Source organism: Anolis carolinensis, chromosome 1, assembly GCF_035594765.1.
Source record: "Anolis carolinensis isolate JA03-04 chromosome 1, rAnoCar3.1.pri, whole genome shotgun sequence".
Lineage (NCBI taxonomy): Eukaryota > Metazoa > Chordata > Lepidosauria > Squamata > Dactyloidae > Anolis > Anolis carolinensis.
Genome location: NC_085841.1, coordinates 199,236,446 through 199,253,841, shown reverse-complemented (window position 1 = coordinate 199,253,841; position 17,396 = coordinate 199,236,446). Strand labels below are relative to the sequence as shown.

The 17,396-nt window shown below is 40.6% G+C and overlaps 1 protein-coding gene across 2 annotated transcripts; it reads left to right on the top strand.

Annotated features, from left to right (window-relative positions):
- Window positions 1–2,069: 2,069 nt before the first annotated feature.
- Window positions 2,070–17,175, top strand: mstn (myostatin). 2 transcript variants are annotated; one of them, XR_010001021.1, is made up of 4 exons: window positions 2,070–2,908; window positions 8,945–9,318; window positions 12,738–15,591; window positions 15,726–17,175. XR_010001021.1 is itself a non-coding variant. In XM_062963739.1 (3 exons), exons 1-3 carry the CDS (start codon window positions 2,536–2,538, stop codon window positions 13,116–13,118), a joined length of 1,128 nt encoding a protein of 375 aa, XP_062819809.1. In that variant the 5' UTR covers window positions 2,070–2,535; the 3' UTR covers window positions 13,119–17,175. The 2 variants fall into 2 exon arrangements, 1 of the variants encoding a protein (XP_062819809.1); XM_062963739.1 differs by having other exon boundaries at window positions 12,738–17,175.
- Window positions 17,176–17,396: the final 221 nt, after the last annotated feature.

Below are 17,396 nucleotides of genomic sequence, written 5' to 3'. Positions count from 1 at the left end.
ATGAAGTGGAAGTTGTTGCTGAGTTTAACTGGATGATAATCCCCTCTTCTTCTTCTGCACTGGAAGTTTGAGTGGAGAAAGTTGGAAGATAACCAAGCCAGTGTTGTTTTGCAAGATTATGGCTTCATCCCATAATCATGGTATGCTTTTTATGAGGCAGGGTATGGGGAGTTAAAGTGTAAAGCCCTCTTTGCGCCTGCCAGCATAATCTTGACTATTTTCTTCCACTCCACATCTCGTAAAGAGATGAATATTAAGAAGGTTGTGGGTTGTTGTATGTATTCCGGGCTGTATGGCCATGTTCTACAAGTATTCTCTCCTGACGTTTTACCCACATCTATGGCAGGCATCCTCAGAGGTTGTGAGGTAAGAAGGTTGCTTTCTTTGCTTTGTCCCTTCTCACCTCATCCCACTGAACTGTCATCTACATGAAGGTGAAGACTAAGATCCTCAAGATTATTTTGGCCTGCAACTGCCCCCAGCCTTAACCACCATAGTCAGTGGTGAAGGACTATGGGAGCTGATGCCCCAAAACACAATTCTCCATCTATAGGAAGGATGTGGATTATCTCTGCAGAATCTCAACTCCCAGACCTACTTAATATACTTCCTGGATATTTCATTGCAAGAAGTCAGATATGTGTTCAGAAAGTGTGAACATCTGTCCAGGTTTTGATAATATCTGCTGTTGTGCCATGGTCGGCTCCATCACTAAGCACAGTGATTTAATAGTCTCAGGTGAGAAATGCAATGGTACTCCACCTCCATTATTTACCTTGATTCTCCTGGTCGTTTATTTGGGAACACTGCTGCATCTACCAAGATCTTAGATTGGTCAGAGAGGTCTAGCTCACAGGCGAAAGAAATAGGGCCTTCTAGATTCTTGTACTCTAGAATATCATCATCATACAGTAAACCTTTTCAGATATATTCCATTTCTATATGAACTGCAGAGTTTAATTTATACCAGTGCGGGTAACAATTGTCCTTCAGATGGTTTTGGTCTACAGCAGTGGTTCCCAACCTTTTTTTGACCAGGGACCACTCTCCTACATTAGTACCAAAAGGGTTATGAATCAGTTTTTAGTCAACTTTAGATTCAGTTTGATGTGGTCTGTCCAATGCAATATTCTGAATCTACACCCCAAATAACCCCAGGAACAGGCCTAAAAACGAAGACACCAAGGCGCCCCCGCTTCTAGGTGTAACATGGAACGGCTTCACTCAGGTGGAGGGAGGAGGAGGAGAAGCAGCAGTCAGGAGACTTGTTGTGGATAGTTAGCCTCTCCCATCATCCCTGTTACCTCGGCACTATAAAAGGGTTTCACGAGACCATTTGTTGTAACTGTGTAGTAACGGTGAGGCCGCAAACCATATTTTAGTTCCTGGGGACCACTGGTGGCCACGGACCACAGGTTGAAAACCACTGGTCTATAGCATAGCCAATGGTAACGAGTTCTGGAAACTGCAAAAACATCTGAAGAGCCACAACAGTCCACCCCAATTTACAAAAAGGCTTGTAGATAACCTGTATGCTTTTCTACTAAGCGAAGACATAATGAATACCAGCAATATTATCTACAGATGAGACAATGGTTACAGATGGTAAGCATTTGCACTCTGATCCTGAACTTGTTCAGTCTCTTTAAGCAAGGATGATCCAAGTATGGAGAAAGGCATATTGCAATATGCTGGGGGTGAGAAAAATGCTGCCTTTCAAATGTCTCTGGACTACAGCTCCCATCAGTCTTAGCTAGCACAGTCAATAGTGAGGGCTGCTGTCTTGTAGTGTAATACCCAAAGTGCTGCATTAGTCCATGTAATGTGTCCAGGATGGTGATGTCTAACAAAGCAAATATGATTTTAAAAAAACTGCAATTATATACACTGATGTATAATGAAATTATTTTTTTAAACCCCTATGCTGTATGATTGATTACAATGTTGGACTTTGAATCAACATTCATTGTTGTTTAATTAATGCTGCAAAACATAATTTTTGGGAAGATTTTTTATTTGGCAGTGAATTTCTTTCCAAATAGAAAAAAAGTTTTCTGTTTCAGTCATTGGCTATGTTTTTTGAATGCGTGGGGAATGTATAAATTGATTCATAAGAAAAGAAGCAGCTGATTCAAATTTAAGAATGGTAATACTATCTTCTGATACGGCTGGCTATATTCCTTGGAAATATTATTTCAGCATGTGAGGAGATACCCTCGATGGAACAGTCAGAATATCAGCTTAGCTTTGGCAGTAACAGAATAAGGTCTAGCAACTTATGACGGACATGGCTTTAACATCTGACAGCTAGATTCATTGTTGGTTTAACAGCCAATCACCACTTTTGACGACACAAGCTAATGAAGGGTTGGGAATATAAAAAGCCCTCTTGGAATATACAAGATTCACCAGAGTGGTGACTTGTCTCAGGTTGCATTTGCCTTCAGCAATTCAGAGTACGGAAAGATTAGAAAAAGAACTAAAGAAGGGGAGGGGGAAAAAAAGAAGGAACAGGAGTTCAGTGAATGTGGGACAATGCAAAAGTTTAAAAGTTATATTTATATTTATCTTCTCATGCTAATCATACCTGGTCCAGTGGATCCAAATGAAAGTAACCAGGCAAATGAGAATATAGAAAAAGATGGGCCATGCAATGCATGCACATGGAGGCAAAGTACAAAATCTTCAAGAATAGAAGCTATAAAAATTCAGATCCTCAGTAAACTGCGTCTGGAACAGGCACCGAACATTAGCCGGGATGCTATACGGCAACTTTTACCAAGAGCTCCGCCAGTACAAGAACTGATCGATCAATACGACGTCCAAAGAGACGACAGTAGTGACGGATCTTTGGAAGATGATGATTATCATGCAACAACTGAAACTATTATTACAATGCCAACTGAAGGTAAGTACTCTACAACTCCACTTTATACATTACGCTTCCTGGGTCTTTGTGTGAGAAGGCAAAAAGCCTCATTTGAGTGTTCTTTTAAAAATTGCTTTCAGTAGAAAGCTGGGAAATGATATTGTCAGGAGTCTGAATTCTGGTATTTTTAATGTGTGTATGCCTGAGTCTGCATGCACATGAGCATTAATGTATGCCTAGTTTTAATATACAATATAATACATTATAGGAGAAGAACTGCTATAAATATCCCCTGCTAGTTGTTAGGTAAAGGTAAAGGTTTTCCCCTGACATTAAGTCTAGTCGTGTCCGATTCTGCGTCCATTTCTAAGACAAAGAGCCAGCGTTATCAGTAGATATCTCCAAGGTCATGTGGCCAGCATGACTACATGGAGCACCGTTACCTTCTCGCCGAAGCGGTACCTATTGATCTACTCACACGTGCATGCTTTCAAACTGTTAGGTTGGCAGAAGCTGGGGCTAACAGCAGAAACTCACCCTGCTCCCAGATTAAAACTGCTGACTTTTTGGCCAGCAAGTTCAGTAGCTCAGTGGTTTAAACTGCTGCACTACTAGGGGGCTGCTGGTTGTTATAGATGTACAAATACAACAATTAATCAACCTATTTCAAACCATTGGAGCCCCTGGTGGCACCATGGGTTAAGCCCTTGTGCTGGCAGGACTGCTGACTGAAAGGTCGGTGGTTCGAATCCGGGGAGCGAGGTGAGCTCCTGTCTGTCAGCTCCAGCTTCCCATAAGGGAACATGAGAGAAGCCTCCCACAGGATGGTAAAACATCAAATATCTGGGCGTCCCCTGGGCAACATCCTTGCAGACAGCCAATTCTCTCACTCCAGAAGCGACCTGCAATTTCTCAAGTCGCTACTGACATGAAAAAGATCAAACCATTTGCACAGAATTATGAGAACAATACAAAAATAGTAATGTGTGCGTTACACCAGCAATCTTTCTAAAGGTGTCTATTTTTGAGGATTTTTTGAAAAGAGGAGGGAGAATATATTTGACAACTGTTAAACATTTATCTCCAGTGTGTTCATATAAGATTTGAGCTATGAAAAATATGAAGAGGGAATTTCCTGATCCCAATCCCCAGCTTTGCACACGTCAGAGCTTTTCTCCTGATCCCTTGCTGCTTTGGCATCTTTTTAATTCTAAGAAGGATTCTTGCTTCACCTTCAACCCAGCTAATGCAACATAATATAATCTATGTGGTGACATCACAGAGCCACAAAGCCAATTAGATGTGGTCACCCTGTGATGTTAGTGAAAGCCAAAAAAGCCACAACACTCTCACCCTGAAGCCACAATCCAGCTCCAGTTGTACACGAAGGTACTTTGGAATGCGTATTCGGACATGAGCTGTATCCAGTATGGAGAGATAATGTCCTAGTTTTGCTCTGCTGTGTTGTGGCATTTGCTGCAGTGCAAATGTGGCAAAACAGGGAAATTTGGTCCAGAATTCAGTCCACATACCACTCTCTTTGGAAAATGTGTATGCTTTCCTACGTTTCAACAAACTGTCCAACATAATGTGACATTATGGGCAATTTTGAAAAAACAGAAACATTTTCACTACACCTGTACTCAGTTCTGATACCCAATACTTGTCAGCAGTGATTACAAACAACACATATATATATTAAGTAACCAAATAATAAAAATGGCACTTATTACCATAAAAGCTCATTAACTGCCAGCCATACTCTATTTTTAGTATTAATAATGTTAATGCATACTTGTCAATTCTATCAGTTGTGCTATGAAGGACTGAAGGCATTTACTGAATGAGCAGATTCTTAGTTATCTTCTTAGTGCTAAGCATCTGCCGTGGCCCGTATCAAGTATCTTTTGCACAGATAATATTATAGTATCTCATGTGCTTCATTATCTAAAGTATTTGGCTGCGGCAGCTGTTTTGGGAATCACACTTGGAGCGATGATGAAATAATGTAAAATGAAAAGTTGTGACTTAGATTTGCTCTTGGCAGCAGTAGTATAAGCACTAAGTATAGTCAACAACAAAAATCTTCTGGTGCTACAGCTATCAGTGGTAGGGGGTTGGGCTAGGTGTACCTCTCAACATTGACAGCGATTTTTTTAAAGCAAACACTTCTAGAGAATTTGAAATATAGTCCGCTGAGCTGCTGAACTTGTTGACCGAAAGGTTGGCGGTTCGAATACAGAGAACAGAGTGAGCTCCCACTATTAGCCACAGTTTCTGCCAACCTAGCAGTTCGAAAACATGCAAATATGAGTAGATCAATAGGTACCGCTCCAGTGGGAAGGTAACAGCGCTCCATGCCGTCATGCCAGCCATATGGCCTAGGAGGTGTCTATGGACAATGCCGGCTCTTTGGCTTGGAAATAGAGATGAGCACCAACATCCAGAGTCGGACACGACTAGACTTAATGTCAAAGGAAAACCTTTATCTTTACCTATGCTTATCCCATTAAATTCAACATAACTTAATTCCAAGCTATGAATATAGAATTTGGATTTGAATATGCAGTAGAATATGCACTGTACCTGGGCTGCTTATGAAGAGGGTTCTGAAACTGCAATTAGTGCAGAGAGCAGGAGCCAGGTTTCTAATTGGAGCTGACTACAGGGAACACGCCACTCTCCTGTTAAAGCTGCCTGTGAGTTTTTGGGCTCAATTCAAAGTGCAGGCCATTACTTATAAAGCCATTTATGGTTCGGGTCCAGCTTATTTGTGTGACTGCATCACCTCCCTAAGACCCTAAGGGCCTCTGGGGAGGCCTTTCCCATGATCCCACCACTTTTACAAATGTGGTTGGTGGGAATGGGGGAAAGGGCCTTCTTGGTGATAGTGCCCTGGCTCTGGAATGCCCTCAGCAAAGAAATTAGACAGGCTCCCTCCCTAGCTTTCCTGCGACCTTTCGGTCTGCAAGTTCAACAGCTCAGTGCTTTAACACACTTCGCCATCGGGGCTCCTACTTGTATGTTAGTATACATCAAAATGGAATACGGTTACATTACATTACAAATATGGAGCGTTTATAAGTATCCAACAGGTTATATAACTTCGCTGCTTGCTAAAAATAGTTTTCCTATAGATGGCAATTTCTGCTCTCATAAACTAAGTCTTCACATGGCAAATTAGAAATCAAGGCATTAGGGTAAAGTGATTAACAAGTTTATTCCTACTCATAGAAGCCACTTGATTCCTGCTATACGTAATTCACAGCCTTATTTGCACGATCAATTGAATATGTCCCTAAGTTGAAATAACAGGCAATCACAGAAGTTAAATGCGTGTTTGCCATTCTCTCTCTTCTTATAAATACATTTTAGGAGCTGGCCTAGTAAGACGTTGCATGTCACAATCTTTTTCAGGCTGAGGACATTTGTACAGTGTGTTCAATATCCCTGGTGATTTTGACTGGGGCAGGGGAGTTGATTTCAGAGAGTGATTTGTGCAGCTGGTGGCAGCTAGTATAACCACACAGACTTCCAGAGATTCCCTAAGTGTATTTCTTTACAATGTGTATCCTTCTTAATGGCAATAATAATTATTTAATTTCCATCTGAAGTTTTCAGCAGAAATTAATATAAGGGTCTAACTCTAAAACAAGCCATCAACATGAAGCGCTAGATTTGCAACCTGGAAATACAGATGTAACCGTTAAAACGTTTTCAGTTTCTTTACAGCCTCAAATTACCTGAGTATTCCTATTAGTTTCCATGAAATTTCAGGCTATGTGCTGCAAGGCAGGTATTTTCAATAATGAAGTCTGCAATGTCTTTATAAAGGTGCTTTCCCCTGTTCAGCCTCTTAAAATCAATTTTCATCCTTCCTCCACTTTCCCATTCATTTGTTTTTTTTTTTTTACTAATTTTTAAATTGTGAGATATTTAATAGACTTTTTGTATTTTATACGTACTGAGAGCTGCTTTAGAGAATTTGGTGAAATACAGAAGTAAACTATAAGAAATAAAAGGTGGATGTAATGCCTCAAACGACTGCAGACATGTTAAAAGTAATTGGCCCTATTCTAAAACACTACAGAAGCAACACTATTTGTGGTCAGCCAGTATAACGCAGTGTGCAGTAAGATATGAGATATTCCTATTGAATATCTGGCAGCAATTTCTGCATGTGTTTCTTATTACTATATGTGGTCCTGTTCATGTCAAGCAGCATCCTTATTTATATTTGGTACAATATAGAATCATAGAATTCTAGAATTGGAAGAGACCTCACGAGCCATCCAGTCCAACCCCCTGCCAAGAAGCAGGAAAATCGCATTCAAAGCACCACCGACAGATAGCTATCCAGCGTCTGTTTAAAAGCCTCCACCACACTCTGGAGTGGAGAGTTCCACTGCTGAACAGCGCTCACAGTGAGGAAGTTCTTCCTAATGTTCAGATGGAATCTCCTTTCCTGTCGTTTAAAGCCATTGTTCAGCATCCTACAGTAGTCTCCAGGGCAGCAGAAAACAAGCCTGCTCCCTCCTCTCTATGACTTCCCCTCACATATTATACATGGTTCTCATGTCTACTCTCAGCCTTCTCTTCTGCAGGTTAAACATGCCCAGCTCTTTTAAGTCGCTCCTCATAGGGCTTGTTCTCCAGACCCTTGATCATTTTAGTCACCCTCCTCTTGACACATTCCAGCTTATCAACATCTCTTTAAATTGCAATGTCCAGAGTTGGACACAGTGTGATTCCAGGTGTGGTCTGACCAAAGCAGAATAGAGGGGTAGCATGACTTCCTTGGATCTAGACATTAGACTCCTATTTATGCCGGCCAAAATCCCATTGGCTTTTTTAGCAGCTGCATTGCATTGTTGGTTCATGTTTACCTTGTTGTCCACGAGGACTCCAAGATTTTTTTTTCACACATACTCCTGTTGAGTCTGACGTCCCCCATTCTGTATCTTTGCATTTCATTTTTTCTGCCTAAGTGGAGTATCTTGCATTTGTCCCTGTTGAACTTCATTTTGTTAGTTTTGGCCCATCTCTTTAATCTATTAAGATCTGTTTAGATTCTGCTCCTGTCTTCTGGAGTATTAGCTATCCCTCCCAATTTGTTGTCATCTGCAAAATTGATGATCATGCCTTCTAACCCTTCATCTAAGTCATTAATAAAGATGTTGAACAGAACCGGGACCAGGATGGAACCCTGTGGCACTCCATTTGCCACTTCTTTCCAGGGTGAAGAGGAAGCATTAGTGAGCACCCTTTGGGTTCGTTCGCTTAGCCAATTACAGATCTACCTAACCGTAGTTTTGCCTAGCTGGATCTGTAATTGGCTAAGTGAATGAACCCAACGGGTGCTCACCAATGCTTCCTCTTCATCCTGGAAGGAAGCAGTCTGCAAAATCTTAGTCACACCCAAATTGTACACATGGAGACCAGTCATGATATCTGTCAGATGTCGGGGGCAGGGGGATACTATACCCAAATGGCAAACGAAGGAGGAATTGGATATTGATTTAAGTGACATGTTGGGAGCTGAACAAATAAGATATTGGAAAGTGATGTGCATTAGACCTGCGACCTCATCAGATAGGTTAAATTACCCATTGTACACAGTTCCTCTTCTCTTTTGCCACGGAGCCTGCCAGCTCCCATCCTACCCTACGACATACATCTACTTCTGGCGGGACTCTGTGGCAAAAGGGAAGAGGAATCGGTGTATTCCACCACCATGGCAACACGGGAGGCTTCCCGTGTTGAATTTTCAACAATGGGGGAGAGGGAGCTGGGAGGTGGACACTTTGCCCTGTGGGATGGTGTAAGGGGCAAGCCGGGTAATGTGGGGTGTGGGGCAACGGGATCCCCAAGGCCTCAGCCAGGCACTGTCAGATTCGCTGCAATGCGTGGTAAATCCCTATGTTAACATGATAAGGTCCCTGGTCTCACAATTGTAAACGGGCATTTCTAATAAATCATATTAAGTGATTTAGAAATCTCATTTGTTATGTTTTATTGTTCAGATGTTTCTGAATGATTGCAAATAGGTAATATTTTCTCTCCATTATTTTACAGCTGATTTTCCGATGCCAGTGGAAGGAAAACCCAAATGTTGTTTTTTTAAGTTTAGCTCTAAAATACAGTATAATAAAGTAGTGAAGGCCCAGTTGTGGATCTACTTAAGACCAGTTCAGAGGCCTACCACAGTATTTGTGCAGATCCTGAGACTCATCAGACCCATGAAAGATGGTGCAACTTCGACTGCAATTCGATCTTTGAAACTTGACATGAACCCAGGCACCGGCATTTGGCAGAGCATTGATGTGAAGTCTGTTATGCAAAATTGGCTCAAACAACCTGAATCCAATTTGGGCATTGAGATTAAAGCTCTGAATGAGAATGGAAGAGATCTTGCAGTAACTTATCCAGGACCAGGGGAAGATGGATTGGTGAGTTCTGTCTAAAAATCTACACACATCTTCTTTTCATTTAGTATTTGAAAATGTGTTTTCTTTTAGATAAACAATACAGAGATTTTCTAAGGCTGTCACTATGAGCATTATTACTCAGCAGTAAGCCTTCCAAATTTTACTTCCAAATAAATGTCTTTAGTACTTTATTGAACAAGTTATCTGAAAATTAACAACAAAACTGGTAAATCTGCTCCTTCATGGTTTAAAATAACAATTATACATACATGTAGGGCCTTTTCCTATCTATAATACTGACAACACCTACCCTGTTTCCCCAAAAATAAGACATCCCCAGAAAATAAGACCTAGTAGAGGTTTTGCTGAATTGCTAAATATAAGACCTCCCCCGAAAGTAAGACCTAGCAAAGTTTTTGTTTGGAAGCATGCCCGACAAACAGAACACCAGAGAGTGCAGGATCGGTAAATGTACGTACCATAGATTGTTGTACATGGAAATAATGGTAGTAACAAGAAATTCTTGATAACATTCACAGTTTGTTTGGTTATGCTGGTTTGTGATGACAACTACTGTACAGTATATAATAAATGTTCATTTTTTTTGTTCAACAATAAATGTGAATTCTTCTTCATGGAAAAATAAGACATCACCTGAAAATAAGACCTAACGCATCTTTGTGAGCAAAAATTAATATAAGACACTGTCTTATTTTCGGGGAAACATGGTATGTCTAATCCACAGAGAAGCCAGGATATTCAGTTCATTAACAGTTTGTTTGTTATCCTGAGAATGACTAAACTTTTGTCTTACAAAATTGTATAGCTTTTCAGTTCAATAAATAAATTAGCCAATATCCTATTTCTATATAATTAAAATGGAATGGCAATAGCTTCTTCCCTAATAATCTAAACGACTCTTAAATAAATATGAATATTAACAAACACTTTGATGGATTATACCAATCTATCTAGTTTACCATCCTGCTAGCTATTGTGAACAACCAGATGGCCACGGAAAGTCTACAAACAGAATACTATAATGTCCTTTTTCTGCTGTTGTTCCCTAATGGTTGAATGGCATGTTGCCAGAGGTCAGAGTTGGCTGATGGGTTCTGCATTAGTGGTCTAGCCTGAATTTTTCAAAAAATTGGCAGGATTTACCAAATAATCTTTGATACTTAGTAATATAAGATGGATAAAAACTTTAACCCAGTGGTTCTCAACCTGAGGGTCCACAGATGTTTTGGCCTACAACTCCCAGAAATCCCATCCAGTTTACCAGCTGTTAGGATTCCTGGGAATTGAAGACCAAAACATCTGGGGACCCACAAGTTGAGAACCACTGCTCTAACCAGATTCTCCACTGATCTAGAAAAACGAATACATGGCGGTTCCTCAAATTACCTTGTTACTAAAAATAATGTCAGATGAAGCACCTGACATTATTTGTAATGCATGCTGTAAGAAGAAGGATGTGTCTCTTAATGAAACCATAGGATTTGAGTTGACAGCTTGCTGCATCAGATAGACTTTGTTTTGCTCTTCCAACATTATTCACATAGGAATTATCATCTTATTTAATCCAGCCCCATATACTTTCAGGGAAGTCAAAAACATTTTTAATGCTATGAAATAACTGCAAATAGTATTCAGTAATTTTGGTTCCCTTCTCGTGCCTTTTCCCAACAATTAAAATAATCTCAAAGAAAACAGCACATTGATGAGTGCTTTTTGGCAGGTGGCTTGCAGCGTTAGGACTTTGTCACATTGACTCCTTACTTTGTCATAGGCAGGGCCATAGCCAGAAAAAAAAAAAGGGGGGGGGGAATTAAAATTTTTTAGTGAATCATGAAGGGCAGTTCCATAACACAAAATATTTTAGAAATCAGGCTCTATCCATAAACTTCAGTGGACACTCAAGACAGGTAAACTTCATTGGACACTCATGGGGATTTGGTTAACCAGTTAACATTTATGATTAAACCAAGGGTTTTTTTAACCTGAAAATTTTCGGGGGGGGGGGGAGTTTGAACCCCTAACCTCCCCCTCCCCCGGGCTACGGCCCTGGTCATTTCAGGATGGAGCCAGCACAGAGACCGCCAGAGCCCATCACATGATCCAGGGCTACTTCCGACGGGACTGTGTCCTGGCTCTGTCCTGGAAGCATCTTACAATGGAGCCCATGCGGGGCTTCCCATGTTTTTATTACTTAAAATGGGGACAGCAGGAAGGGAGCCAGGCAGTGACACTTTCTCTTGTGTGATGGGAAAATCAGCAATGTGGGGTGACAGTTTCTCCCAATGCCCCACGGATTTGCTACCCTGCCTAATGAATCCCCCCATTGCTGCCTGCATTTGGAACCTCAATGTGATGAGGTCCTTAGTGTCTTAAATGTCTGTGCAGCTATTCCATTTTATTTCAAAATAAAATTTTTCTTTATGGAGAAATCATCCAGATCAAATCCCGCATAAAACTCTGTGTCTGGGGCAGGGCAATTCCACAGTAAAACTCTCATCCAAAAGCACCCTGATTGTCCAGAGGTTTGAGATGTGTTATTTCTCAAAGTTTAACTAAATTCACATTAGATCAGAGGTTCTCAACCTGGGGTCCCCAGATGTTTTTGGCTTTCAACTCCCAGAAATCCTAACAGCTGGTAAACTGGCTGGGATTTCTGGGAGTTGTAGGCCAAAACACCTGAGGATCCACAGGTTGAGAACCACTGATTCGGGGCCTTATAACAAAAAATTATATCGTAGTGGAACTGCAGACAACCATAGGATTGGAGTGATAGATGGTCTATATTCAGAACAAAAAGAAGTAGACATTTTAAAGCCTCAAAGTCTTCCTGTCCTGTAAAAATTGTGACAGCACAAGATGTAATATGTACATACAAATATAATCAACAACAAAAAGGGATGAAGTATGAGACGAAGCTTGGACAGTTTCTGACCTTATTCCTACATCTGGTCACTCTGGCCGGGGCCTGCCACTCAATGAATTCAGACCATGTTTGAATTCTAGTTCCCCTAGATGCACTAGAAGAAGGGATTTTCCCACCACTGATCTGCTCCCATTCCACAACTGGTACATTGGGCAGCCTGTTTGCTACTAAAAAGGTTTAATATCTATGACTGAAAATCAAGAATAAAATAAAATAAATCTCAGGTATTACTTCAGGCAGTTTTAGAAGTGGATGGGATTGTTTATTCAGTGATTCTCAACCTGTAGGTCCCCAGATGTTTTGGCCTTCAACTCCCAGAAATCCTAACAGCTGGTAAACTGACTGGGATTTCTGGGAGTTGTAGGCCAAAACACCTGGGAACCCCCAGGTTGGGAAACACTGGTCATTATAATTGTACAGGGCATTTGAGGTTAAATGTTAGTTGATGTATGAGAGTTATTCTTCAATTGTACACTCCTTTTCCCTTTATTCACAGAATCCATTTTTAGAGGTGAGGATTACAGACACACCGAAAAGATCTCGTAGAGATTTTGGTCTTGACTGTGATGAACACTCAACAGAATCTCGATGTTGTCGGTACCCCCTGACTGTGGATTTTGAAGCATTTGGATGGGACTGGATCATTGCACCCAAACGGTACAAAGCCAACTACTGCTCCGGAGAATGTGAATTTGTGTTTCTACAAAAATATCCACACACTCATCTGGTCCATCAAGCAAATCCAAGAGGTTCAGCGGGCCCTTGCTGCACACCCACTAAGATGTCCCCCATAAATATGCTGTACTTCAATGGAAAAGAACAAATCATGTACGGAAAGATACCAGCCATGGTAGTAGATCGTTGTGGGTGCTCATGAGTCCTTCATTAGGTTTTCTACTTCATAAATACGGAATCTACAAAAAAAAATTTCCTTGAGCAATTTTTGAAACTGTGAATTTTTTGAACAATAGGCCTACCTCTATTAGGCTGCACTCTAGGCTATTGTAAAGATTTCTTACCAGGCAAACTACAGTATGTGGACTGAAGGACATTTTAACCAGTGAAAAGATAAGCTACAATCAAACTTACAGGATTTCACAATGAATTTCTCATTCTGGAAAGGGATCTCTTTTCATTTATGCAAACCACATAATCATATAAAGGTATCAGAAATAGAGCGACCTTCTTATATTCCAGAGAATGAAAACGAGTAGATTAGTGAACGTAGTCTGAACAGTTTAATTTACTATTTCATTTACACTAGAGGATATACTGGTGATATATAGAGTGAAGAGAGTACCAATGAATTTCCTCAAACACTTGAATTGAGTTTAGAGTATGAAAACTGATAAGATGAAATTCCACAAAACAGAAGTCCACAAATTAGATTAGATATGTTATGTTTCCATTCCTTTTATAATTAGTATGTTCATTACTTTCTACCAGTGGTGCTATCACAATAGTTCAAACGCAAGATTGGCCGCTGGAGCACAGAAATATAGAATATGATTTATTAGCCATTAGATTACCAGATTGACCAGGTTCCAAAGGATAATTATTACCAACGAAGCAACTCCATTGGGTAAAATGAGAGGAAACACTCTTGCTTCATTCTGCAGTCCCTATAGTCAGGGATGGGCAACTATGGAAAACTTTTTTTCGGGTTCAGGAGCAACTTCAGAAACTGCAAGTCGCTTCTGGTATGAGAGAAATGGCCGTCTGCAAGGACGTTGCCAAGGGGACTCCCCAATGTTTGATGTTTTACATCCTGTGGGAGGATTCCCTCATGTCCCTGCATGGAAGGCTGAGGGGCCACAATAGCTTTCCAGGAGAACCTAAGACCATTGTATCTTCTAAACCTTTCTCAATGCCCCCCAAAGGTTTCCCCCTAAAAGTCTGGACTTAAAAGGGGATTAAAAACATAGGGGAAATGCCCCCATAAAACCAAAAGAGCATTGGGTGCAATTGGGAAGCACAAAAAAGTTCTGATGGCCTCATGTAATTCACAGCCTGTGTTTTGCCAAGTTCCATCCTTTGTACTCTAAAAACATGCTCCGTGGGACAAAGGCACCTAAATCTGTGGCTAGTCCAAAGCACTACTGCTTTGGACTGTCCTAGATTCTGGTGCAGTGTTTACACCTCTTTATTCCTAACTGTGCCAGCCGGTTGGTTGGTCACTCTAACCCTTTGCCTCAGACAGAGCTCATCATATGATGCAGGGCTACTTTTTGCCACTATAGTGGTGGCCACAGACCTCTGGAACCTCCTGTCTATCACCAGGCACCCTTGCCAGTATTATCAAACATGCCTGCGCAATGCACATCTTGGAGAAAGGAGCTTGTAAAGAAGGGGCGATCTCCTTCTCCTTCCCATGTCATGTGAGAACCTTTACTATGGACCTCATCAGATGGGATTTTTCCCCGTCCTAGGATGCTGTGGAGCCGAAGCCGGGACAGAGCCCGACAGAGCTCATCATATGATGCAGGGCTACTTGCGGTGGGGCTCCATCCCATCTTTGTCTCCGCAGTGTTGTCTGAGGAAGCCCTGAGGATACGGGTGACCAGGACCATAGCCAGAAAAATAGTTCGGGGGGGGGGGGGGGCAGTTTGAAACTTTTTTTAGCGAATCTTGAAGAGTAGTTCCATAATGCAAAATAATTTAGAAATCAGGCTCCATTGATAACCTTCAGTGGACACTTAAGACAGATAAAGTTCAGTGGACACCCATGGGGATTTGGTTAATCAGTTAAAATTCCTAAGTAAACCAGGTTTTTTTTTTAAACGTAAAAAAAATGGGTGGGGGGGGGGGGTTGAGCCCCTAAACTCCCTCCCCCCCCCCCTTGGCTACAGCCCTGCGGGTGACTACCCATATCCTCATTTAATAAGCTGGGGACAGTGTGAAAGGAAGTTGGGAGCAGCCGGGTAAACACAGTGGGACGGTGAGGGTATGAAGCTGGGTGCTGCCCCACCGTTTCTCCCGCTGTCCCCTGGAAAATTGGATGTCAGTACTGACCCATGTGACCAGTGAGACTGGTTCCAAACCAGAACTGGCACAGTTGTTCATTGCCCATCCCTCCCATCCTGCTGATGCATGTGGCTGCTTTGGAGTTTGGGGAAGCTTCTGAGCATTCCTCAACTTCTGCTGACATAGGATAAAATGGAGTTATCCAGTTTTACCCTGTGTTAGAGGTCAGAAGTTCCTGGGCATCATCTGGATGCCTAGAGGCAACTTCTGGAACAATTCAAGTTTTGTGGCCCATGCAGATAGGCTCTAAGAAAAACAATGGAACAGGTATTTAGAGATCTGCAGGGTATAGGAGAAGAAGGTTTGGGTGTTAGTGGTAGCATAATGTTGGATTTAGGACAGTGGTTCTCAACCTGGGGTCCCCAGATGTTTTTGGCCTTCAACTCCCAGAAGTCCTAACAGCTGGTAAACTGGCTGGGATTTCTGAGAGTTGTAGGCCAAAACACCTGGGGACCCACAGGTTGAGAACCACTGAATTGGGGCCTGCAGACAACCATAGGATTGGAGTGATATTTTTATTATACATTTTCTAAAAAAATATTAAGCACAAGAATTTATGTCTCTTTCTTCAAGTATAGTTTATTAATCAGAAAAGGAATGGGATTTAAAAAATTAATGATGCTTTTTGTGCTTTAGCGTACATCGCTATTACAGGGAATTATGAAAGGAAAATGTTTCCTTTTGATAAAAATAATTATAGCCCACATTACAAAATTACAGTTTGCACTATGATAAACCAATGGACAGAATTAATAAGTACAGTATTGTAAAAATAAAACATTGATATATTACTAAGTTTGTATAATATATATGCACACATGCATACACACTATTATAATGTAAATAAATGTTTGTTTTTTTATTTACTATTAATATATCATGAATCTTTTGGGTTAACTTGCTCTATCATGTATGATTACAATTCTAATAATGAGACACATTAAGGTTTTCTTCTTGTGTACCAAGTACACTCTGTTCTAGGACCGTTCCCACATTTCTGAGATCAGTGTGTACACACGATGTTCTCCTCACCACTTAACTGCTCCACTAACCTTTTGTACACTTATTGTTTGCATGGGTTCTGCTTCTTGACTTGTAATAAATGAGAAACGCTTCATGTAATCATTCTATGTGCATATGGATTAGTGGACCAGAGCAATTTTGGATACCATTACTGCAATGTAAACGTATATACATTTTCATGTTCTCCTCTTTTTTTTTTTTTTAGATTACTCAGTTGCACAAGGAGATAAACAGGGGACATTATGGGTTGGACACAAAGTGAAGGGCTATTCTATATTTTGCCTTAAAACATTACACAAGAAAAATGATATGCAAGAGAAGTATGAAAATGCCTATAGTATGTACCACCTAGAGCAGTGTGTGGAGCTATAAATTCTTGCACAAGCATTTTCAGAACAGTAACAGTGACTTTTTCACCAGTCATAGCTCTTTGGTTCCAGCCTGATGAATAATCAATTTTGTACAGATTCAGCTAAAATGTAATTTGCCATACTTTAGTAATATATCAATATATTGTTGACAACACCAATACGAACATGTTCAGCAACTCTATTTTTTCTTAAGAGCTAATATCTTACAAAATATTTTATAATTTTTATATTATAAGTATGCAATAAACTTTAATTTTCTCATATTACTGTATATTTTGCTCAGCATAATCTGTAATTTTTTAATCAAAACCAAATTTTAGAAATCTACCTATTTCCTATTAAGGGACTTTTTTTTCAAATGTGAAAGAATATTGAAAATACAGACATTGTACAATAACCACTATAATTTCTGTTAAAATATTTTCATTTTTTGTACAATATCAAAACTGTATTGTTGTGTTCTGGATTTCACCTTATCATTTTATTTATGTGAAATTACAGCAGAGTATGAGTCTCTTCATTTTCTTCCCTTTCCAACCTGATGCCTTCAAATAGTGTCTTTTGCTGAGCTTAAGGCGTCGTTCCTATGGGGGCCGTGGTTGCGCAGTGGGTTAAACTGCTAAGCTGCAGAACTTGCTGACCGGAAGGTCGACGGTTCGAATCCGTGGGGCGGGGTAAGCTTCCACTGTTAGCCCCAGCTTCTGCCAACATAGCAGTTTGAAAACATGCAAATGTGA